The sequence below is a fragment of the Microtus pennsylvanicus genome, chromosome 21 (genome assembly GCF_037038515.1).
Source record: "Microtus pennsylvanicus isolate mMicPen1 chromosome 21, mMicPen1.hap1, whole genome shotgun sequence".
NCBI lineage: Eukaryota > Metazoa > Chordata > Mammalia > Rodentia > Cricetidae > Microtus > Microtus pennsylvanicus.
The window spans coordinates 18,608,237-18,631,958 of record NC_134599.1 but is presented as its reverse complement, the minus strand read 5'-3'; the positions used below and the strand labels follow the sequence as shown (position 1 = coordinate 18,631,958).

General features: G+C 42.3%; 1 protein-coding gene across 1 annotated transcript in view; it reads left to right on the top strand.

Annotated features, from left to right (window-relative positions):
• Positions 1 to 6,642: 6,642 nt before the first annotated feature.
• Positions 6,643 to 23,722, top strand: part of Ppm1g (protein phosphatase, Mg2+/Mn2+ dependent 1G) — a 28,113-nt gene continuing 11,033 nt past the window's right edge. Inside the window, exon 1 of the mRNA XM_075955627.1 lies at positions 6,643 to 6,942. Within this exon, the coding sequence (XP_075811742.1) occupies positions 6,823 to 6,942 (120 nt within the window). The 5' untranslated portion in view covers positions 6,643 to 6,822. The remainder of the gene's footprint in view (positions 6,943 to 23,722) is intronic.

Genomic DNA, 23,722 nt, shown 5'->3' with positions numbered 1-23,722 from the left:
GCAACACAGAGTAGAGATCCAAAGCTTTGTTGGGGTTCCAAGAGACAGAAAAGGCAGCAGAGTTTGTAGGAAGGGCTCTAGGTTCTGAGGGTGGTCCCTTGGTGCCTGGGATGAGGAATATCGCCTACCATCCTGTAAGGAACTGATAGGGGAGGTTCGGCTCCAGATTGGCCAGTTCGTATATTAAGGGCATGCTCTTGGCTGAGCCCTTCGCTATCTCTAATGACTGGCTAGTTCCGGGTGGGGCTGTCTGTTTCAACAGAAAGTCTTTGAAGTAGCTGAAACACCATGATACACAGAACTTTGAAAATACACACACACACACACACACACACACACACACACACACACACACACAATACAAACATATGCCGGGTGGTGGTGTGGCACTTTCTATGAGTTCGAGGCCAGCGTAGTCTACAGAGGGAGTTCCAGGAGAGTTCCAGAAAAACCCTCTCAAAACCAAACCAATATAAAACAAAAAAGTGAAATATATATATATATATATATATATATATATATATATATATATATATAGAGAGAGAGAGAGAGAGAGAGAAAGAGAGAGAGAACAAAGGGGAAGCTAGCCTAGAGCTCCAGACAAAGACTTTTCCCTTACTCTTCTAGTGACTTCAACATTTTCCATTCCTTCTTAGCTCTAAATCTGTCTCTGGTCTCTGGCTTTCAGTCTCTCTCTGTCTCTCTGTCTGTCTCTGTGTGTTTATGCACATAGAGGTCAGGCACAACCGCAGGTGTCAGCCCTCAGACACCAAGTAGGCGAGGCCAGCCAGTCAGCAAGCCTCCAGGGATCCCTCTCTCCCTCCCATTGCACGGTGGCTGGAATTAGACAGCCCCACCACTGCGTTTGGTCTTTATCTATATAGATTCTGCGTATCTGTACTTAGGGTCTAGCATTTTACCGACTGCTCCCCGCAGGCCTAAATCCTTTTCTGAGATAGGAAGGCATGTATTTCAGACTAGACTTGTTATAGGCAGTGGAGGAGGACCTTAACTGCTCATCCTGTTTCTACCTTCCTAGTGCTGGGAGGATGGGCCTTCACCACCATGCCCAGTGCTGTTTGCCAAGGCTTTGCACTCAACCGACATCTTGTGTTGTAATAAGAGCGTTGGGTGCCGTTCTGTTGTATTAGGAGCGGCGGGGCTGCGTCCTCAGCACCCCGGCCGCCTGCTAGCTTATGCCCGAAATAACAACACACAAACTGTATTCATTTAAACACTGCTTGGCCCATTTCTATCTAGCCCCTTCTAGGCTAATTCTCACATATTAATTTAGCCCATTTCTAATCATCTGTGTGTAGCACCCCAAGGTGCACTTACCAGGAAGATTCTAGCCTACGTCCATCCTGGGTCGGAGCTTCATCATGTGTGCCTCAGAGAGCAGAGCTATGCGTCTTCCCAGGAGAGGGGAGCATGGCGTCTCTGAGCTCACTTCCTCTTCCTCCCAGCAGTCTATTCTGTTTACTCCTCCCACCTATGTTTTAACCTATGAGGGCCAGCCAAGCAGTTTCTTTATTACTTAACCAATGAAATCAACAGATTGATATATGACACTCCCACATCAATCTTGTCACTGAGAGGTATTCCTCCCTGGATCCATCTTTCACTTTTATTCACTCCAGGAAGGAACACACTATCAAAACTGCTATTCTTTTGAGAAGCAGGAGTTTTTTGATTTAACTGTTCGTGTTTTAACAGGATCGGTGACAGATCATGTGCTTTCCATGTATAGTCATCAACTATACAAGACCATCAGCTGGATGTATAGTCCCAATCCTGGAAACAATGCTGCTAGGTTTCCATAGTAACAACCTCACCGGTAATGTTACACAAAAGGGTCAAAAATCAGAGTGAGGAGCCCCAAGAAAAGCCTGAAGGACAAGAGGCTTTGAAGACCTGCTTGCCCCCTTTCAGTTTCTCTGAATTCCTTTAACATCTTTCCTGTTCAGGGTGTTTTCTCAGTCTGTAGTCCATTGCCTTTTGACGATCTTGTATTTTTTTCTTTCCTTTTTTTTTGTTTTTTTTTTTGTTTGTTTGTTTTTGTTTTTTGAGATAGGGTTTCTCTGTGGCTTTGGAGCCTGTCCTGGAACTAGCTCTTGTAGACCAGGCTAGCCTTGAATTCACAGAGATCCGCCTGCCTCTGCCTCCCAAGTGCTGGGATTAAAGGCATGTGCCACCATCGCCCAGCTGATGGTCTTGTATTTCTAAGGCATCTTTAGAAATTATGTTTTAAAAAGATAATATAGAAAGATAGTAAGATGAATATATAAAATACCAACATAGCATATTTTGCATTATATGGACTAACACACTTTTGGATGGTCTTGAGTTTACATTTACAATTGAACTGGTCTCCGAGTATAAAGTTAGAACATTTGGCTTTTGAGGCAATACTGCTTACACTGAGGTCCCTTGAATTCCCGAAATCTGTAAATGTAAGTTCACATTTACAAGCCTCATTCCCCTTCTTCCTTTTTCCAGTGTTGAGCACTGAACCGTGAGCCTCATGTCCCATAGGCAAGTGTTCTACCACTGAGCTGCACTCTAGTCCCTTTGTCTTTTTAAGCACATTCTACTTCCCTTAGGAAAGGCGAATGTAAATAAACAGTTTTTAAAATGATTGACATTTGGCAGTTTTCTTATATTTTTGGTTGTGAGCCTAGCCTTTAACGGCTGAGCCATCCCTCCAGGCCTGGCAGTTTTTTTTAATATTCAACCAATTTGAAAAAAAAATGCCACAGGAAAATCAAAGCAGCATAGCAATCCTTGGATATGTTGTTGTGGGAGCTGCCAAGTGATTCACAGTGGTTATTTTCTGTTCTCAGCCACTGAATCCCATGCCTTTACTCTTTGCTGCTTCCCATGTCTTCCTAATCCTTTGCTATTAAACAAATATGCTGGATGCTATCGAGATTACTTCTCAGGCCAGTCCCTCAAGTACACATGCAGGAACTGGTTCTATCCTACGTTTGATAAACCAGGTTTTGGCAGTTTACACTTTAAAAGGAGTAAAAGATGTGGTTGGTAACTCAAGCCAGTTATCCCAGCACTTGGGAGACACAGGAGAATCAGAAATTCAAGGTTATCCCTGCTCCATAGAGCATTCAAGGCCAGTCAGGATACAGGAGACTCTCAAAGCAAAACAGGAAGAAAAAAAACAATAAGAGAGTCCCAAGATAGACTATGAATATGTGAGCATAATGTCATAATGTTAGCCCTTAGAAGTGCATTATTCTGCTTAGGGAGAAAATGGAGTGTCCCCCAGTTTGCATGTGCCCCTTTAGTGTCTATTACCTCTCTGGGTTTACTGGCTTCCCAGTGCCTCATTTTTTCCCTCCCATCATTATTTTATTAGCTACTTTTGTCTTTCTCTCATTTTGTTTCAGGCAATCCATTTTTTTTGCTGGCAAAATACAGAATAGGATTTTTATTCCATCCTTAGCATTTATATGGATACTTAATAGATGCAGGGTTTTTGTTGTTAATATTTGAAGTTGGCACTTTATTTTTAGGGTTTTGTTTTGCTTGTGACACATTTTTTTTGTTTTTTTTTTTGTTTTTTCGAGACAGGGTTTCTCTGTAGCTTTGGAGCCTGTCCTGGAGCTAGCTCTTGTAGACCAGGCTGGCCTCGAACTCAGAGATCCACCTGCCTCTGCCTCCCGAGTGCTGGGATTAAAAGCGTGTGCCACCACCGCCCAGCTTTTGAGACAATCTTACTGTGTAGCTCAAGCTTGCTCTGGAATACTGGAAGTCCTATTATAAGTAACCCAGGTTGATCTTGCAACCCTTCTACCCCCATCTCTGGTGTACTGGGATATATTCAGCTTTTCTTATTTTGTCTGTTTGTTTGGTTTGGTTTTTCGAGACAGGGTTTCTCTGTGTAACAGTCCTAGCTGTACTGGAACTAGCTCTTTGTAGGCAGAGATCCACCTGTCTCTGCTTTCCGAGTGCTGGGATTAAAGGCATGTGCCACCACTGCCAGGCTAGCTTTTCTTACTTTAAAATTAATCTTAAACCGGGCGATGGTGGCGCACGCCTTTAATCCCAGCACTTGGGAGGCAGAGGCAGGCGGATCTTTGTGAGTTTGAGACCAGCCTGGTCTACAAGAGTTAGTTCCAGGACAGGCTCCAAAACCACAGAGAAACCCTGTCTCAAAAAACCAAAAAAAAAAAAAAAATTAATCTTGAAGATTAAACATCATGCCTCTTTCTTACAGATGAAGAAATCAACCTGAATAACTTATAAAAGAAATCATAGACAGTACATGACAAGGTCTTTACAAGGTCTTTTACAAGGTCTTTAGTCCTTTTGTGTTTATTTTTTTGTGAGACAGGATTTCTCTGTAACAGTCTCAGCCGACCTGGAACTTACTCTGTAGACCAGGCTGGCCTCGAACTCACAGAGATCCACCTGCCTCTGCCTCCCGAGTGCTGGGATTAGAGGCGTGCTGTCATTAAAAGCTTTGAGTTTCTTTATTTTTATACAGGTTCTCCTGTAACCCAGAGTGGAGCTTGATAAGTAGCCAAGGATGACCCTGAGCTCCTGAGCCTCCTGCCTGCACCTTCCAAGTGCCCCGCAGAAGTCACCCTGCTCTCTCTTCAGTGTCACGTTTTTTTTTTATTTTTTTATTTTTTTTATTTTTTCGAGACAGGGTTTCTCCGTAGCTTTTGGTTCCTGTCCTGGAACTAGCTCTTGTAGACCAGGCTGGCCTCGAACTCACAGAGATCCGCCTGCCTCTGCCTCCCGAGTGCTGGGATTAAAGGCGTGCGCCCGGCTTCAGTGTCACGTTTTAAGGCACAAAACAAAGGCCAAGAATAAACAGTAGCAGTGCAGCAGAGTCATTTATATCACACTCCCCCGGTATCATCTTTTCAGAGATCTCACGCAAGCCTCATTCAAATCTACCCTCCTGGCCAGAATTTTCACCATTTTTATATGGAACTATCACTTTAAGCAGGACAGTTTCTCCCCAACTAGTGCACATATCCAAACTGCACCATCTTCTGTTGATGCATCTGAGTCAAAGCTTTGGTGTTATGTATGAACTCAACATTTAAATACTGAGCACACACAGTGTGCTAGGGACACAGGAAGGACAAATGGGGACCCAAACTATCCGAGGGATATTGGAGAACTTGAAAAAGTAGGTTCTGACCATGGGGTGGGTGGAAATGCTGGAAAAGAAAGCTTGGCTTTGGAGGCACAAGAAGGCTAAATGCTGAACCACTGTGGGAAAACGAAGAGACGCAGGAGAGACATTTTAGGACCCATTCAAGAGTTGTGGCGGGGACCAATTCAAGTGATTTCTGATAATTAAAGAATTTAGACTGAAGAGTCAAAATTAATTCTGAGATTTGCTTATTAACTTGAGGGTCTCTCTGTAGCCAAGGCTGGCCTGAAACCTGAAATTTGTGATCTTGCTTTAGCCCCTCAAGTGTTGGGGTTACTGGTATGAGCCATCATGCTGGGCTTTGTTTTTAAGGTAAAATTTATGTATTATGTATGTTTTGCCTGAAGTCCGTGCACCACTTTTCACTAGCATGCCTGGCGCCAGAAGAGGGCGTCTGAGCCCCTGGAATTGAATTGTCATGTGGGTGCAGGAATTGAACCTGGCTAATATGGAACGCTAGTCAGGGGCTTAACTCTATGCGGTCTCTTCAGCCCCCAGTTCTGTTTTCAATGAGTTGATTTCCCTATACGTCGGGGAAATTCTTTCTCTTACATCCTATCTATCAAAACTGCCTGGATTGTCTTTGTGTCTCCATTGCCTGCACCCCAGTCCCAGTCCATCTTTGTCGGATTAAGGGCCTTCTAACCAATCACAGGACCCAGACTCTCCCTGTAGTGAACACTGCACACAGAATCTGACTAGAATCGCAAGAAAAGGCTGCACCAGTACAATGACGTCCGCATTACCCATCTTGATGTGTACGACCACGGCTAGACTGTTCCTGCTAGACTCTCCCACGAGGCCAGGCGGCTTCCTTAATAAGCCTCTCCAAGCTACACTTTCCTCTGTCCTCCAGCCCCGTAAGCGAATTCCCTTTTCCCGTGGCTCAGCGCCACCCGATTGTCTAAATCTACCACCGGCGAGCAGCAGCTTGTTCCCGCCTCTTTGCTCTCGTGTCAGCCAGCAGACTGCACCAAGCATTTCTGCCCTGTATTAACTCGCATTATTTTTCACAGACCGATGTCTCCGTTTCCCTTTGTCAGTTCAGGCCTCACGGAGCCTGGCTAAATACCGCGGAAGCGCAGAACAACGCTCGTCAACTTTAATTGAACCGAATCCCGCAGGGTTTGTCGGAATCGGAGGGCGTGTAGAGGGAGAGACAGGGCCGACAACACCGCGGGACACGACTGGAAGCTCCGGGTCCCACACAAAAGAGACTTCAGGCAAAAACCAGAGCCGGGGAGGCAGGCAGGGTCAGCCAGGAGATGGCCGCACGTTCCCGCCGCTCCCTCGGGCCGCGGCCGTTGGTGGGCGTGGCGACCAGTCTCGCGGGAGCGGCGGTTGGGCGGGCCGTTGTCCCCGAGGGCGGGGCGAGTTGCTAAGGAAATGACCGCCCGCAGCGGCTCACCGTGCCAGCAGGGCGGAGTCTGGAGCAGCGCGTTTCCGCTTCCGCTCTCTCCCCGCTCCCGTCCCGTTACCGCCTCCTGGCCCGCCTCGCGCCTTTCGCCGGCACCTTGCGTCGGCTGCGCAGCCGGGCTAGCTCCTGCCACGCGCGCCCCCGGGGCCCCGGCTCCGGCGCCGGCAAGGGTCGTGTCCCGCTCGCCTGCCCCACAGGCCGCCGGCCAGCCGCCGCCATGGGTGCCTACCTCTCCCAACCTAACACGGTGAAGTGCTCCGGGGACGGGGTTGGCGCCCCGCGCCTCCCGTTGCCCTACGGCTTCTCCGCCATGCAAGGCTGGCGCGTCTCCATGGAGGTGAGGCGACAGGGCCCCAGAGGCTGGCCGCTGCACGGCGAGAGCCTGACAGAGAAAGGGAGCGGGGGAGGGGACGGGGCTCTCCTCGGGCGAGGGTCCCTAACGGGAGCCTGCGGCCACAGTGCGGGAGGCGGCGGCCAGCGCGGGATCCGGGCGGAGAGGGAGCAGCTTGAGCTGGGGGACCGCGGCGCGTTGGCCGGTGGCGCCGAGAGGCTGCCATGTGGGGAGAGGCACCTTCCGCCCACTGGCCGCGGGCTCTCGGTGCCTTCGCGCCATCCTCTGCTGCCAGCCCAGCCCTCCGGGCTCCCAGGCGGCGCGGGGTGTAGTTGTCAGAGCGGAGAGGAAGGGATCGCTGCTTGTTCGTTGATTTGCGGAATAGATGCGGATGACGGGTTCGTTTTTATTCTTCAAATACGTGATGTGGCAGGCCTCTTGGGGCTAGAAACTTGATGGAGGAAAGGAGCCCGGGCGGATAATGTGTTTCCCATTCTTAACCCTTCCTTGAGTTAGCCTTGGACACCTCGTGTTAATTTGCGAGGCTCCGCTTGACCTTCGAGAATTGTCACTCGTTTGTATTCTTTTCGAAACCTTTTACGACCTTTAGGAAAAGCACTGGGCCAGTCACTAGCCTTGCTTTTTTTTTTTTAATTATGCTCATAATTTTTTTTCTCAATTTCTTTAAAACTTACTAAGTTAGCATTCGCCTGTGCTTATAATGTAGTTTACTCGGTTTTCAATCATTTCAGCAAATTGTTTTCGTCACAATCTGTAGATAACTTTTTTTCTTAAAGAAAAATCCACTTTAGATGAAAGGAAAAACAAACATCTGTATTAACAACGTTGAGCAAATGGACGTGAAACTGCATTGAACAGGGAAAACTCGTTGGTAGATGGGAGTTGGAAAGCTTGACAGTAAATGTCTTTGAGAAATTCGGTGAGCTCTAGGTAGAGGGACTAGGTAAATGCTCTAATTATGTCTGGAATTGAGGTTTATCTCCTTAGTAGGTGGGCTTCAGGTAACAACCAAATGCTGTCTCTCTTGGGGATTTTTCTCAAATCCCTCGCTCCTCCCTGTGGTTAACTCTGGAATGACAGTGTGAACTTATTCTCAGACTCAGAATTTATTCTCTCAGCAGCCTCAGATAATGGTCCTAGCATTATCTATACATCTAGATAAACAGTTTCAACAAGGAGAGGGTCATATCCATCGGTCTCATCTGCCTTAGTGCCCACATTTGACAACTTGGAAATTGAGGCCTAAAAGGTTAGGACACTTGTACCTAGATACAAAGAATTGCTATATATTAAGTTGTTTGGGACAGGAGGTGCTAATTTTATAGGTGTCAAACTAATTTCTCGGTGATACACTATAGAACTAAGTGGGTATAGTTAGAGACACCTGGATATAGTTTCAGAAGACGAGCCTTAGGGATGGCCCAGTGGCTAAGAGCACTTGCTGTTCTAGCAGGGGACCAGAGTTTGATTCTCAGCACCAATGTCAAGCAGCTCACAGTCACCTGTTAAATACTGCTCCAGAGAATCCAGTGCCCTCTTCTGGCCTCTGCTACTACCTTATTCTCTCATTGGTTCATTCATTCAAAGTGGGGGATGGGGTCATAGTGTTAGCCTGAGTTAGGTGATGGTGTTTTCTTTTAGTGACTGTCTCATCTCATAGACTTTTGAAGTTTCTATTCCTTGATTTCTATTTCTGTGGGATGAAATATTTTTCCACTTTGTGGGGAACTCTTTCTAGTTTTTTAATTTTAATTTTTTTTAATGAATTGAAGTGCTTGAGTGTTTTCAAACCCAGGGATTCTGTGTTTTTACTTGTCTGCTAAGTATTTCCTTTTGTTTTTTGGTTTCTGCACTGGTGATTAGAGAACTACTTCATTTTTAGTTTAGGGCTGTTTGGTGTGAAGAATTTTGCTTGACTGTTCTTGCGATCATAATCTTAATTCTAAAAGGCAATCAACCTACTTGAGCATTAAAGCCTTCCTGCTATGCTAATCTTGGAGTACTATTTCAGACCCTTTTCTGCTTCATAGATACTTTTCTTTCTAGGTTTGTTTCCTTCCTCAAAGTATCACATAGTATCTTTGCTATTGTAAGAAAAGAACTAAGATACTATGGTTTCTAGTCTCTTAATGAACCTTTTCAGAAAATAAGCTCTTGGCCTAGTAGTCTACATAGCTCAGTGGTCCAGAAAGGTGGGGAAAGGTTGTAGTACATCTTTATCCCTCCTTTCCTAGAGAACAGGCTTGATTCCACCTATTAATGAAGCCCATTTACATTGTTGGCTTGGTCCTAATGACTGAGTTCAGGTAAGGTTAATTAGTATACCTTACAGAGGTTGCTAAAATTCTGAGACATAGATTTTAGTCTTAGACCTGTTTTATTCTTTCTCTTGAAGCAAGGGTGAATGGTAGTCATCAAAAGCTGACATTTTATACTTTCTGCCTGTTTCCTACCCTCTTGCTGTGGAACTGGAATTGGGGGGAGGTGTCAATACCATAGCAAAATGTTTCCTCCTTCATGGTTTGGAGGATCCTACAACTGGTTGAGCTGTGTTCTGTGGGGTTAAGAGTAGGAGGGGGTGCTGAGAAATGTAAACAATTGTGAGGTTTTGGTGGCTGATGAGAAGTCCAGCCTAAAGGCTATGTACTGTTAAAAAGGAAAAGGAATTTTGAGGCTCCTCTGAGAAAAACAAAAACAGTTTTCTATGGAGAATTAGGATTTACAAAATTCAATAACTATTTTTCCTTTTTAAAAGGCTGTGTCAATGTCTTTTTACATTTGTTTCTTGTGTGGGTGTATGCATGTGTCATAGTACACATCAAGAGTTCAAAGGACAGCTCGTGGAAATTTAATCTCCACTTCTTCCATGTGGGTTTTAGGGATTGGCTTGGGTTGCCAGACTTGGTGGCAAGTACCTTTACCTACTGCCACCTCTGCAGCCTTTTGGGGGAGCTGAGGGGAAAAGACAGGAACTTACTATGTAGTTCTGTCAGTTCTGGAATTTGTGGGTTTCCTCCTGTCTCTGTCTCCTGAATATTAGGATTACAGGTATGCCATGCCCTATTTGGTATTGATATGTTTTGAGTTTAATTTTGAGTAGTAGTCATAAAAGATTAATCAAGGGTCTGAAGAGATGATGAAGTAATAGATAAGAGTATTTGATGCTCTTCTAGATGACTCTGATTTGATTCTCAGCACCCATGTGGTGACCTGTAGCCACTTGTAACTCCAGTTCCAGGGGATCTAGCACCTTATCCAGGCCTCCTGAGGCACCAGGTATACATGTAATGTACAGATAAATATTTAGGCAAAATACCCATGCATATAAAGTAAAAACATATTGTAATTGGATGTTTCTCTCCTGCTCACCAGTTCCCAAATAAGCACTCAGAGGCTTAATATTACTTATAAATGCTTGACCCATATAGCTCAGGATTGTTACTAGCCAATTCTTACACTTAAATTAACTCGTATTTCTATTTATGCTTTGCCACTTGGCTCATGGCTTGTTGTCTCATCTTATACATGTCCGGTTTTCTTGGTGGCTGTCTGGCATCTCTTGACTTCACCGTTTCTCCTAGAGTCCTCTGTCTGGATATCCTGCCTATACTTCCTGTCTATCAGCCTATCAATTTTTCATTAACCAATGAGAGTAATACATATTCACAGTAATATATAATCATGGGATTATTATACAGCATTTCCCCCTTTTTGTCTAATCAAAAAGGAAGGTATTTTTCAACATACATAGTAATATATATAAAAACATAAACAGAACGATTATTAAATAGGAATTACAGTTACAATATCCAGTCTATTTGTATTTGACAAAATTAGGGAAAATACCATTTATCTTATTTTTGTGAGTCTAAAGTTTTATATATTATTTACTTTCTATTATAACTCTAACTATTTAGTATTCAACTCCATCAAAGACCCCAGAAAGATGAAATGTTACCCTTACCCAAAGTTCTCTGCAACGTTGGGGCATCCACCTCTGACCGACAGGCCTAGAATTATCTGACAGACTTTCCTGTGAAGCAGGGAATTCTAAGGACTGACCACCTTTTCAAAGTTTGGCAGTTGCCTTTTTGTGTCCTTCTGGTCCAGTTTGGACAGTAACTGTGAGCAACTGAGGCAAGACCAGTTTCTTTGCCCACATGGCTAGATTTTGCCACAAAGAAGACAAGCCCCATATGGACTTTCTTAAATGCCCATAATCCTCTTTGAAGTAATTGTGCTTCCAGAAGCAGACGTGTCTCACAGTCGAGAAAACTTTGGTAAGGTCTTAAAACATTTTAAATGTTATATTCTGTAAGGCTTGGAAGTGTTTGAAGATTGCCTATCTATCTGAAATATCTGATGACCTTGAAAATCTAACATGATTGTAAGTTTGCTATTGTAGATGATTATTAATCTCTATTTCTTAATTTTAATAGAGATTCGCCTGGCTCTGCCTCATGTGCTTAAAAAGCATATTCCACCACCACCCATCATATTGTATTTTTAAATGAGCTGCATAAACATAATATCCTAAAAGAACGGGGTATATATACAGTATAGCAAAAATAATGTTAAATTTATGTCATTAAACCAAAGTCCATACTAATGTAAAATATGTGAGATTAACAGTTGTTTTTTGGATTAAAGTAGATTCAGTAATCTACCCTTTTATCCTATCATTTCTATATCTCCCTTTTTTTTTAAAAAAACAAGATCCCTGAATCTAATCTGCTTTGGTTAGTTTTTTTCCAACCTCCCTAAATGATGACAAACATTCATAATTTATTTTTGGGAATGTGGGCTTAGTTCTCTAAACTACTTCCTTTGGTTGGGGCCACTGGTTATCTTTGTGAAACCCTGAAAAAATTTAAGATTATGATCAAGTCCTGGCTGGAGTATTCTGTGAGACTAGATGGTTTCAGCCAGCATCCTTGAAGCTGTTTCTGGATGGAGAATTCAGAGGAAACTGTAACAGGTACTTTGAGATGTTGGATCGTCTGGCCATTTGTTCATTGGAGATTTTTCAGGGGGGGGGTCTTCCTCAGTGAAACCTGATTTTTTTCTTAACCCAGAGTGAATCCAGAGTCTCTCATTTCCTGTGGAAACAAAAGCATAACTTCTCCCCCAAAGTAACATTGAAGTCAAAATTTATTTTTTGATTTTTTTTTTCAAGACAGGGTTTCTCTGTGTAAACAGCCCTAGCTGTCCTGGAACTAGCTCTTGTAGACCAGGCTGGCCTCGCAGAGATCTGCCTGCCTCTGCCTCCCGAGTACTGGGAATAAAGGCAGGCATGCACCCACCGCCAGCAGCTTCAGTTTTCTTTTTTCTTTCTTTCTTTTTTTTTTCGAGACAGGGTTTCTCTGTAGCTTTTTGGTTCCTGTCCTGGAACTAGCTCTTGTAGACCAGGCTGGCCTCGAACCCACAGAGATCCGCCTGCCTCTGCCTCCCGAGTGCTGGGATTAAAGGCGTGCGCCACCACCGCCTGACAGCTTCAGTTTTCTTAATGGAGAAAATATAAGATGGAGTATCATGAAGTGTGCCTTAGGGTTCTGTTTCAGAGAGGGAATGAATCTATGGTTAAGGAGCATTTTATTACCTGATCCTCAAATGTGTTTTAAAACACCTTCTATTTACTGAACCAGCTCAAAATTCCTTTGTTTAGGGCAGTATTTTTTTTTTTGAATTTTCGAGACAGGGTTTCTCCGTAGCTTTTGATTCCTGTCCTGGAACTAGCTATTGTAGACCAGGCTGGCCTCGAACTCACAGAGATCGCCTGCCTCTGCCTCCCGAGTGCTGGGATTAAAGGTATGCGCCACCACTGCCTGGCTAGAGTAGTATTTTTCAACCTTCCTAATGTACCACCTTTTATTTAATACAATTCCTCATGTTGCTGTGACCCATAACCATAAAATTATTTTCGTTGCTATTTCATAACTGTAATTTTGCTACTGCTGTGAATCGTAAATATTTTTGGAGATAGAGGTTTGTCGAAGGGGTCCTGACCTACAAGTTAAGAATCTATCTGTGGTCTAGGACATAGTCAAACCTTTTTTTTTTTTTTAAATTTATTTGTGTATTTTATGTATATGAATGCTCTATTTGAAATGCTTGCATAACAGAAGAGGGCACCAGATCTCATTACAGATGGTTGTCAGCCACCATGTGGTTGCTGGGATTTGAACTCAGGACCTCTGGAAGAGCAGTCAGTGCTCTTAACTACTGAGTCATCTCTCCAGCCCCGAACTTTTTTTTTTTTTTTTTTTTGAGGCAGAGTTTCTCTGTGTAGCCCTGGCTGTACTGTAATTTACTCTGTAGACTAGGCTGGCCATGAACTCAGATCCACCTACCTCTACCTACAAAGTGCTAGGGTTAAAGTTGTGCTCTACCACTGCCTAATTTTATCTTACATTAATTTACATTGTCTGGTTTGCCTCTTCTGAACATTTTATGAGAATTGAATTGACCTTTTGAGTTAACAAGTTTTATTTTATGTATATGAATATTTTTCTCAAAAACATGTTTGTATACTGTGTACATGCCTGGTTCCCATGGAGAAGAGATCTTCTGGAACGGAAGTTCCAGGTGTTTGTGGGCCACCATGTGGATGCTAAGAATTGTACTGGGGTCCTCTGTAAGAGCAGCAAGTGCTTTTAGTCACTGAGCCATCTTTCCAGCCCTAGAGTTTGTCAGTTTTATTTGAAAATGGTACAATTGGCTGAGTGGTGGTGGCACATGCCTTTAATTCCAGCACTCGAGAGGTAGAGGTAGGCTGATCTCTGTGAGTTCGAGGCCAGCCTGGTCTACAAGAGCTAGTTCCAGGACAGGCTCCAAAGCCACAGAGAAACCCTGTCTTGGAAAAAAACAATGGTACAATGGAGCCCTGCCATCCTAGAGTACTGGTGGTGTTGGTCTCTGGCTCAGGGGAATCTGCAAGAGAAGTATGTGCCATTTACCAGGGGAAACAGAGAGGACGGTGAGATGGTGGCTGGTATGTCACCTTTAACATCAAGCTGCTTTTACTAAGTATAATTTTTAAGTGTTTTTTGTTACATTTCTTTATTCATTCATGTGTATATATGTCTGCATGCTTGTGCCACAATGCCCATTTAGACATCAGAAGACAATTTGCAGGAAGTGGTTCTGTATTTCCTTGATGTTGATTCCTAGTATCAAATTCAGATCATCAGGCTTGGCTGAGTCATCTTGCTGGCCCTAAATTATATATATGTGTGTGTGTGTCTGTATGTATGTGTGTGTATATATATATATATATATATATATATATATATATATATATATATGTTTTTCGAGACAGGGTTTCTCTGTGGTTTTGGAGCCTGTCCTGGAACTAGCTCTTGTAGACCAGGCTGGTCTCGAACTCATAGAGATCCGCCTGCCTCTGCCTCCCAAGTGCTGGGATTAAAGGCGTGCGCCACCACCGCCCGGCTGGCCCTAAATTTTTTTAAGGCAGGGTTCCTCTGTAGGTTAGAGCCTGTTCTGGAGCTCTCTCTATGTAGACCAGGCTGGCCTGAAAGTCACAGAAATTCTCCTGCCTCTGCCTCCCAGTTGCTGGGATTATAGATAGATGTGCGCCACCACCACCTGGCTTAATTTTTTTAAGATTAAATTTTTAAAGATTTTTATAATTTTATTTTATGTGTATGAGTGTTTTGCATATGTGTTTGTATGTGCACCATGTGTCTATCTGGTTCCCATAGAAGTCAGAAGAGAGGCTTGGATACTCTGGAACTTGGGGTGCAAATAGTTGTGAGCCGCCACATTGGTGCTGGAAACCTAATCCAGGTCTTCTTGAGGAACAACAAATGCTCTTAACCAGTAAACTGTTTTCTCCAACCCCCATTTGTAGTTTTAAATGTCATTAAATGTATTGTGACTCAGTCCATTTTTAATAGCTCAATAATATTTCTCTGTAATTTTGTTTCTTTGCTGATAGACGATTATATTTGCACGCTTGCTTATTGTGAATAATGGTGCTCTGCACATGGGTGTACAACTTTCTGTGTGGAAATATACCTTGGGAGTTTACCTAAGAATGGAAATTATATGAGTGATATTAGGAAATGTGTAGATACCCTTTATCTATATCTAGTCATGTTAAAATCCTTGAAATCATTAACGTCTTGTATGCTAATGAACTGAGTGATAACTCGTACACCCTGTGTATCTTTAAGATTAGGGATTGTCACAAGAAAAACAGGTGTAGTAGTAGATGGTTGGCATCCTCTAGGGCATCCTCTGTGATGAAATGCTCAGTAGCAACAGCTCTGGGTTTTATGGTTGCTGAGTCTACTAAGCTCTGGAAAGGGATGTCTTCATTTGAATGGCAGTCACAGAAAATGGACTGAGTGGAGAAGGGAAGGGGGACATGTAAATGGTGGCAATTGATTTATTATTTCTGGTGACTAGTTATGTGGAGTTTCAGCAATCATCCTTAACTTCTGGGGATGGCAGAGGAGCTGGTAGGTTAATGCCAATGGCCATGATTTGATTAATCAGTGCCTGTGTAATACCGAAAGAGGCAGGGAACTTACAATATGTGTGGAGATCACCAGAGGGCATGAAAGCTGAGCCTCACATTCAGTCTGTTGAGATGGTTTGATGATACCCAGCCCTGGGCTCACTAAATGTTTCCCTGAATTCTGTGATTTGCACTAGCAAATTGATTGAACCTAGGGAAGGAGGTGCCGGAACTTCCTGTCTACTGCTTTAGGATTATTTATTTGACGTGTGAGGAAAAGCCTTGAGGTTACAGAAGTGTTTGGTATTGTGAGAATACTACCACTGAGGTATAGCTCCATCCCTTATAGATAAGCTCTTACCAGGGTAAGGAGCTTCTCTTCCTAGTTTGGTTGAATTTTTCTGTCATGAGTGGATTTTAAGTTTTGTCAAATCTTTTTTTTTTTTTAATTTTTGTTTTAGTATGTCTGCATATGCTTACATGTGTGCCTAGGTGCCCACAGGATCCAGAAGGGGGTATAGAATCTCTTGGAGGTAGAATACCAGGTGTTTGTGAGTTCTTTAATGTGGGTTCTAATATTCGAACTCTGATCCTAATAGGGCAGTAAGTGTTCTTAATGGCTGAGTCATCTCTCCAGCCCTGTCAACTGCTCAATTGAATTTTTGCTTTTTTTGCTGGTGGGGGTGTCGGGGGTGGGAGGTATTGAGATAGGATTTCTCTGTGTATCCCTGGATGTCTTGGAACTCATTCTATAGATCAAGGCTGGTCTTTAACTTAAGAGATCTCTCCTGCTTCTGCCTCTGAGTGCTGGAATTAAACTTGTGAGCTGCCACCACCCAGCTTGTTCGTTCTCTCTCTCTCTCTCTCTCTCTCTCTCTCTCTCTCTCTCTCTCTCTCTCTCTCTCTCTCTCTCTCTCTCTCTCTCTCTCACCTGGAGGTTTCTTATCTTGCCTAGTCCTGTAGCCCCTTTTTAAATAACCACTCAGAGGCTTAATCTTAATTATATGCTGTTTGATCTCTTAGGTCAGGCTTATTACTAACTAGCTCTTACAACTTAAATTAACCCATAATTCTTATCTGTGTTTAGCCACATGGCTTGTTACCTTTTCTCAGTAAGGCATTCTCATCTTACTATCTGTATCTAGCTGGTGACTGTATCTCTGCCTTTCCTCTTCCCAGAATTCTTCTGGTCTGGTTGCCCTGCCTGTACTCCCTGCCTGGCTACTGGCCAATCAACATTTTATTAAACCAAATCTTTACAGTGTACAAGAGCACTATCCCGGGGCTGGAGAGATGGCTCAGAGGTTAAGAGCATTGCCTGCTCTTCCAAAGGTCCTGAGTTCAATTCCCAGCAACCACATGATGGTGCATAACCATCTGTAATGGGGTCTGGTGCCCTCTTCTGGCCTGCAAGCATACACACAGACAGAATATTGTATACATAATAAACAAATAAAAGGAAAAGAAAAAGAAATAAAAAAAAGCACTATCCCACAGCATTTTCTTTATTTCTTCTTCCTCCTTTTCTTCCTTTTTAATCTATTAAAATAACCACGTGGCTTTGTAATTGTTCTATACAATTAATGTATGATATACTACATTAATTAATTTTTTTAAATTTATTTATTATGTATATATAGTGTTCTGCATGTGTATCTGCCTGCATTCCAGAAGGGGACACCAGATCTCATTACAGGTGGTGGTGAGCCACCATGTGGTTGCTTGGACTTGAACTCAGGACCTCTGGAAGAGCAACCAGTGCTCTTAACCGCTGAGCCATCTCTCCAGCCCTACATTAATTAATTTTGAATGTTAAGTCTAGTTTATATTCAGGGAATGAATTGCTTTGGTCATTGAGTATAAGCCTTTTAAAGTTGCTGGATTTGGTTGACTACCATTTTGTTGAGTTTTTTTGTTTTTCTGAGATAGGGTTTCTCTACAGAGCCCTGGCTGTCCCGGAACTCACTTTGTAGACCAGGCTGTTCTTGAACTCAGAGATCAGCCTGCCTCAGCCTCCCAAGTGCTAGGGTTAAAGATATGTGTCTCAACCTTGTTGTAATAATAAGTTATCTACCTGTAGTTTCTTTGAGATATATTTGTTTAGTTTTAGTATAAGGGTAATAGGACCTTGTAGAATTAGTTGGAGGTATTTCCTCTTAATCTATGTTTTGGAAATTTGGGAAGAATTGGCACAGGTGTCTCTTGGAATCAACAAAGATTCTTGTATTCAGGATGTCCTGTTAAGATTCTCAAATCCCTTATATAAAATGAGGAGATGTGTTGTTACATGCCTTTAGTCCCAGCATTCTGGAGACAGAGGCAGTCAGATCTCAGGCCAGCCTTGTTTATATAGTGAGTTCCAGGCTAGACAAGGCTACATAGTAAGACCCTGTCTCAAAAACCAAATTATTATTATTATTAATAATAATAATAATAATAATAGTGTTGTTTACATATAATTCAACTGTGCCATCTCATAAAGTTTAAATTGTCTCTAGGTTACTTATGTTGCCCAATTGGACCAATTATAATATTTCTATTTGGTAGAGTTCACCTGGGAAGCCATCTTAGTTTGGACTTGTTGTAGGAAGTTGTGTTCTTTGTTTTCAGATCTTTCTGAGACTGTCCTCACTATTTAACGCAAGTTGACTTCTAACTCAGAACAGTCCTCATGCCTCCCAATACTGGGACTAAAATAGGTGTATGGTGTTGGGCCAAGGTGGCCTCTAATCCCAGCACTCGGGAGGCAGAGGCAGGCATATCTCTCTGTGAGTTCAAGGCCAACCTGGTCTATAAGAGCTAATTCCTTAACAACTAGATAGGACTATTAACACAGAGAAACCTGTCTCAAAAAACCAAAACAAAAAACAAAAAAAAACCCAAAACAAACAAATTAACTAAAAATAGGTGTATGACTAACACTTCTGGCTAAGTGTTTTTTTTTCTTTTTCTTTTTTTTGTTTGTTTGTTTGTTTTTGGTTTTTCAAGACAGGGTTTCTCTGAGTAGTCCTGGCTGGCCTCGAACTCGGAGATCCACCTGCCTCTGCCTCCCAGGTGCACACCATTGCCAGGTTCTGGCTAGGTGTTTTAATTGTGTACATTCTAAAGCTAAATGTGATAGTGTATGTTTGTAATCCTAGCACTTGAGAAGTTGAGGCAGGAATTCAAGGATTATCTATGTGACACAAAACCCCATTTCAGAAGGAAAAGAACAATGCATTTTGTAGTGTTCAATATATTCACACTTGTGTAATTAGTTTTCAGAACCCTTCATTCTGGAAAGCTGGAAGTCTGTAATCACAGACAGTTCTCAGTCCCTGGTACACTCTTTTATGCTCTGAATGACTTTTTTTTTTTTATTTTAAATGGTAGGAAAATTGAGATGTTATTCCATTATGTAGCCCTAAACGACCTAGGATTATCTACTTGTATCAGGCTCTCCTTGTACTTGCCATAATCTTTGTGCCTCTGCCTCCCAAGTGTTAGGATTAGAGGTATGTACCACTGTGCCTGGTTTAATTTTTATTTTTCATCAAATACAAATAAAAATAAATATATAAAATAAAAATGCATATAGTGTGTGTGCATGTGTTTGTACAGTATCTCCCTACTCAGTGTGGTGGTATGCATGTGTTTGAATATCTGCCAGAAAACTGGCATCAGATGGTTTCCTGTGTCTCCTTGAATCTCCTTGCCATCTTATTTTTTGAAACGTTGCTCACTGAACCCTGAGGTCATCCATTTGGATCTTCCTATCTCTGCCTCTCATCCCCATACACCCAGGGTTTGGATTACAGAGAGATTGCTGCCCAGTTGTTTTGTTTTCTGAGACAGGTTCTCACTTATGTAGCCCTGTGCTGACTGGCTTTTATGTGAGTACTGGGAATCAGTTGCATGGTAACATTTTACCAACTGAGCCATCTTTCCAGGCTGAATGCACCTAATTTTTAAATATATATATATATTAGGGCTGTTTGGTTTATTTGTTTATTATTAAATGTATTTGCTGTTTCTTATGTGTGTGTATGGAGAGCCATGCACAGGCCACAGTGTACATAATGAAGGTCAGAGGATAACTCGTGTCTGTTCTCTCCTTCCATGTGGGACCCATAAACCCAATATCAGATCATCAGGCTTAGTGGCAAGTACCTTTACCTACTGAGCCATCTCAGTAGCCTGTAGTCCAAATTTCTAATTGGCCTTAATATAAACCTGACGTCAGATATTAAGGGGTGAAAACTAAAAGATCAAAGAAGCAGATCTGCCAGCTACTAGTCTCTACGAAATCTTCAAGCCAAATGGGGTATCCGTCTCTACAAGTCCTCAAACCAAATCCCTTGAGTTTCTGTATCTTCCCCATCTTATATTCCTCTCTCTGCCTAGCCATATCCCTTCCTGTCTCTACCTCCCTAGTGCTGAGATTAAAGGCATGTGACTCTCAAATACTGGGATTAAAGGTGTGAGCCATCACTGCCTGACTCTTTTCCTCTTTGAAGATGAGTCAATCTTGTGAGCCCAGGGTGGTCTTGAACTCACAGAGATCTGTCTACCTCTGCCTCCCAAGTGCTGGGATTAAAGATGTTTTTCACCACTGCCTGGCCTCTATGGCTAACTAGATGCTTGCTCCACACTCTGATCCTCAGACAAGCTTTATTTGTTACAGCGCAAGCAAAATACCAAGCCCTTTTGTTTGGTTATTTGACATTGGGTCCAGTGTAGTGTAGGCTGCTCTCAAACTCACTGTATAGTTGAAGATGTTTGTTTCTCTGTGTGGTCAGCTCTAGCTGTCCTGGAACTTGCTTTGTAGATCAGGTTGACCTTGAACTCATAGAGCTCTGCCTGCCTCTGCCCCCTGAGTGCAGAGAGTAAAGGCATATGCCGCCACCACCCACCTTATTGTTCTTATTGGAGACTTCTGTGTTCCTATTTGGAGGAGTACTGAAGTGGAATAGACAGCCTCAAGAACAATCAGTTGAAAGTATAGAAGTATAGTTCTTCACTAAATTCAAGAGAACCTGAAACAGTGACAACATGGTTTGTACTTGTCAGTTCTTCAAAGTACTAGAGAATGAAGCCTGCAAAAAGGTTGTTTGGATTGCTCGTAACGTAGTTTTGCTGTAAATGAAATGTTGATAGAGAAGGATTTGAGATCAGGACTTAAATAAGAAATGTTAGTCTAGGAAGAGAAGAACTAGAAATAAAGGAAAGTTTAGAGAAGTAGGGAAAAACTCTTGAGGTAGAATACTGAAGATGAAGTATTTCTGCTAAGGGAACAATAATGTGAGAGGTTAGCCTTTCAGCCAAGTGTGAGAGAGTAGCACTGGAGAACTTGGACAGTGTGGGAAGACTTCAGACTAGCTGTGTACACAGATTACACACACTCACAAATGCTGAATCAAAGTCGTGGCCACAGTCAACATGATCTCATACATTTTGTGACCAACAGTACTTAGTGTTTCTGATTCAGGACTGACTAAAGAAAGCAGTTGGCAGTTATACAAGGTTGGATGAGTTTTCTAGATTGCTAAGAGATAGTGTCGAAATACTTGGCTGTGGTTCAGAAAAGGACAAAAAAGCCCAGGGTAAAGATTCTGAGTAAAGATGTAAGTGAAATTAAAGTTCTTAGAGAAGGTGGAATAATTCCAAATAATAACTTAGATCTATATTCTCATTGAAAGTGAAAAAGTAATGTAGAATCATTCTAGGAACTAAGACCTGGATATGAGATGAATCTATTGTGGGCATTTCTCTTTAAGAAAAAGGATAGGCAAGAAAAGTGTGAACCAAGTGCCAATTTTCAGAGCAGAATATCTGTATAGCAAATGGCATTTTACAATTTTGTGTCATCTTGGTGACTGTCCTAGATAAAATGGTTAAACCATTACTGTTATTACATATTATAAAAGAGTATAAAATTGACACAAGGAAGTTCCCAGAAGATCATTTAGTACAGTCCACCCTTTCCTCTGTATCAGCTAATCCTGCCAACCTCTTGGAAAAGGCTAACTAAAGTGACGTATCCTGTTATTCCAGCACTTTCGGGGATGAGACAGGAGAACCATGAGTTTGAGGATAGCCATGTAATGGGGACCCTATCTCAAAAACAGAACAAAGCTGGCCTGGCATGGTGGTGCACACCTTTAATCCCAGCACTTGCCGGGGGGGGGGAGGTCAGAAGCAAGTTGTTGAGTTTGAAGACAGCCAGGACTATATAGAAAGACACTCTCTTGAAAAAACAACCAACCAAGAAAACAAGAACAAAAACCATAGCAAAACAAAAATTTGGGAGAGGGGGAACGTGGCTATGTTGAATATGTATTAATCTCCCTAATTGAACCCAAAATACTTACTTCTTGATGTTATTCTTTAAAGAATACAGCATATCAAGTATTTTTATAGTATTTACATTGAATTAAATAATGTGAGTAATCTAGAAGTGATTTAAAGTGTACAGATAGGGCCAGACATGGTGGTGAATGAATACCTTTGATCCGGCACTCAGGATCTGCAGAGGATATGCAGAGGCAGACAGATCTGCATAGTAAGTTCCAGGCCAGCCATGGCTGCATAGTGAGGATCCTGTCTCATAAACAACAACAACAACAACAAAAAATTCAAGTATATAGGAGGATCTGTGTAGATGGTTGCATTTTGTGAAAGGGACTGGAGCATATGTAGATTTAGTATTAACAAAGTGTTCTAGAAAATTAGTATGCCATAGATACCAAGAAAATGGCCCTCTGTGGTAGAGTGGTACCCAAGGTCTTGGCTTGTCATTATTTAGATTGGGGAAAAAAAGGTTATTATTCTATAGAAAATTAAGTGTATGTTGAAAAATAGAAAAAAATATTATTCATCCCCTGCTTTTAAGTTTAATATATTGTCTTCCAAGCACTAAATATACCTTTTACTTTTTTCTTTATTAATTTAATATATTGTGAACTTATTTCTCTAACACACATGAATCATTTTTTTTTTTTTTTTTTTGGTTTTTCAAGACAGGGTTTCTCTGTGGTTTTGGAGCCTGTCCCGGAACTAGCTCTTGTAGACCAGGCTGGTCTCGAACTCACAGAGATCCTCCTGCCTCTGCCTCCCAAGTGCTGGGATTAAAGGCGTGCGCCACCACCGCCCGGCCATGAATCATTTTTTGTGTACATAAACATACCTTTAATACTATTCAATCTGTCGTTCATTACTTTTTTTCTGCTGTGTAGTACTCCATTGTGTAAATGTACCACATTTTTCTTATCCATTCTTTGATTGAGGGGCATTTAGGTTGTTTTCAGGTTCTGGCTATGACAAAGCTGCTATGAACATAGTTGAGCACATGTCCTTGTGGCATGATTAAGCATCCTTTGGATATATACCCAAAAGTGGTATTACTGGATCTTGAGAAAGGTTGTTTCCTAATTTTCTGAGAAATCACCACACTGACATCCAAAGGGGTTGTGCCAGCTTGCATTCCCACCAGCAGTGCAGAAGTGTTCCCTTTTCCCCACAGCCTCTCCAGCATAAGTTGTCATCAGTGTTTTTGATCTTGGCCATTCTTGCAGGTGTAAGGTGGAATCTCAGAGTTGTTTTGATTTGCATTTCTCTGATGACTTAAGGATGTTGAACATTTCCTTAAGTGTCTTTCAGCCATTTTAGATTCCTCTGTTGAGAGTTTTCTGTTTAGGTCTGTACTCCATTTTTTATTGGATTATAATTTGGAGATCAGACCTCTGTCTGATGTGGGGTTAGTGAAGATCTTTTCCCATTCTGTAGGCTGTCATTTTGTCTTGTTGACCATGTCCTTTGCTTTACAGAAGCTTTTCAGTCTCAGGAGGTCCCATTCATTAATTGTTTCTCTCAGTGTCTGTGCTGCTGGGTCCTATTTAGGAAGTGGTTCCTTGTGCCAATGCATTCAAGTGTACTTCCCACTTTCTCTTCTATAAGGTTCAGTGTGGCTGGCTTTATGTTGAGGTCTTTGATCCATTTGGACTTGAGTTTTGTGCATGGTGATAGATATGGATCTATTTTCATTCTGCTACATGTTGATATCCAGTTATGCCAGCACCACTTGTTAAATATGCTTTTTTTTCATTTGATATTTTTTGCTTCTTTATCAAAGAGCAGGTGTTCGAAAATGTGTGGATTGATACCCGGGTCTTCTGTTTGGTTCCATTGGTTCTCCTGTCTGTTCTTATTCCAATATCAGGCTGTTTTCAGTACTGTAGCTCTGTAGAAGAGTTTGAAGTCAGGGACTGTGTTGCCTCCAGAAGTTCTGTTATTGCACAGGATTGT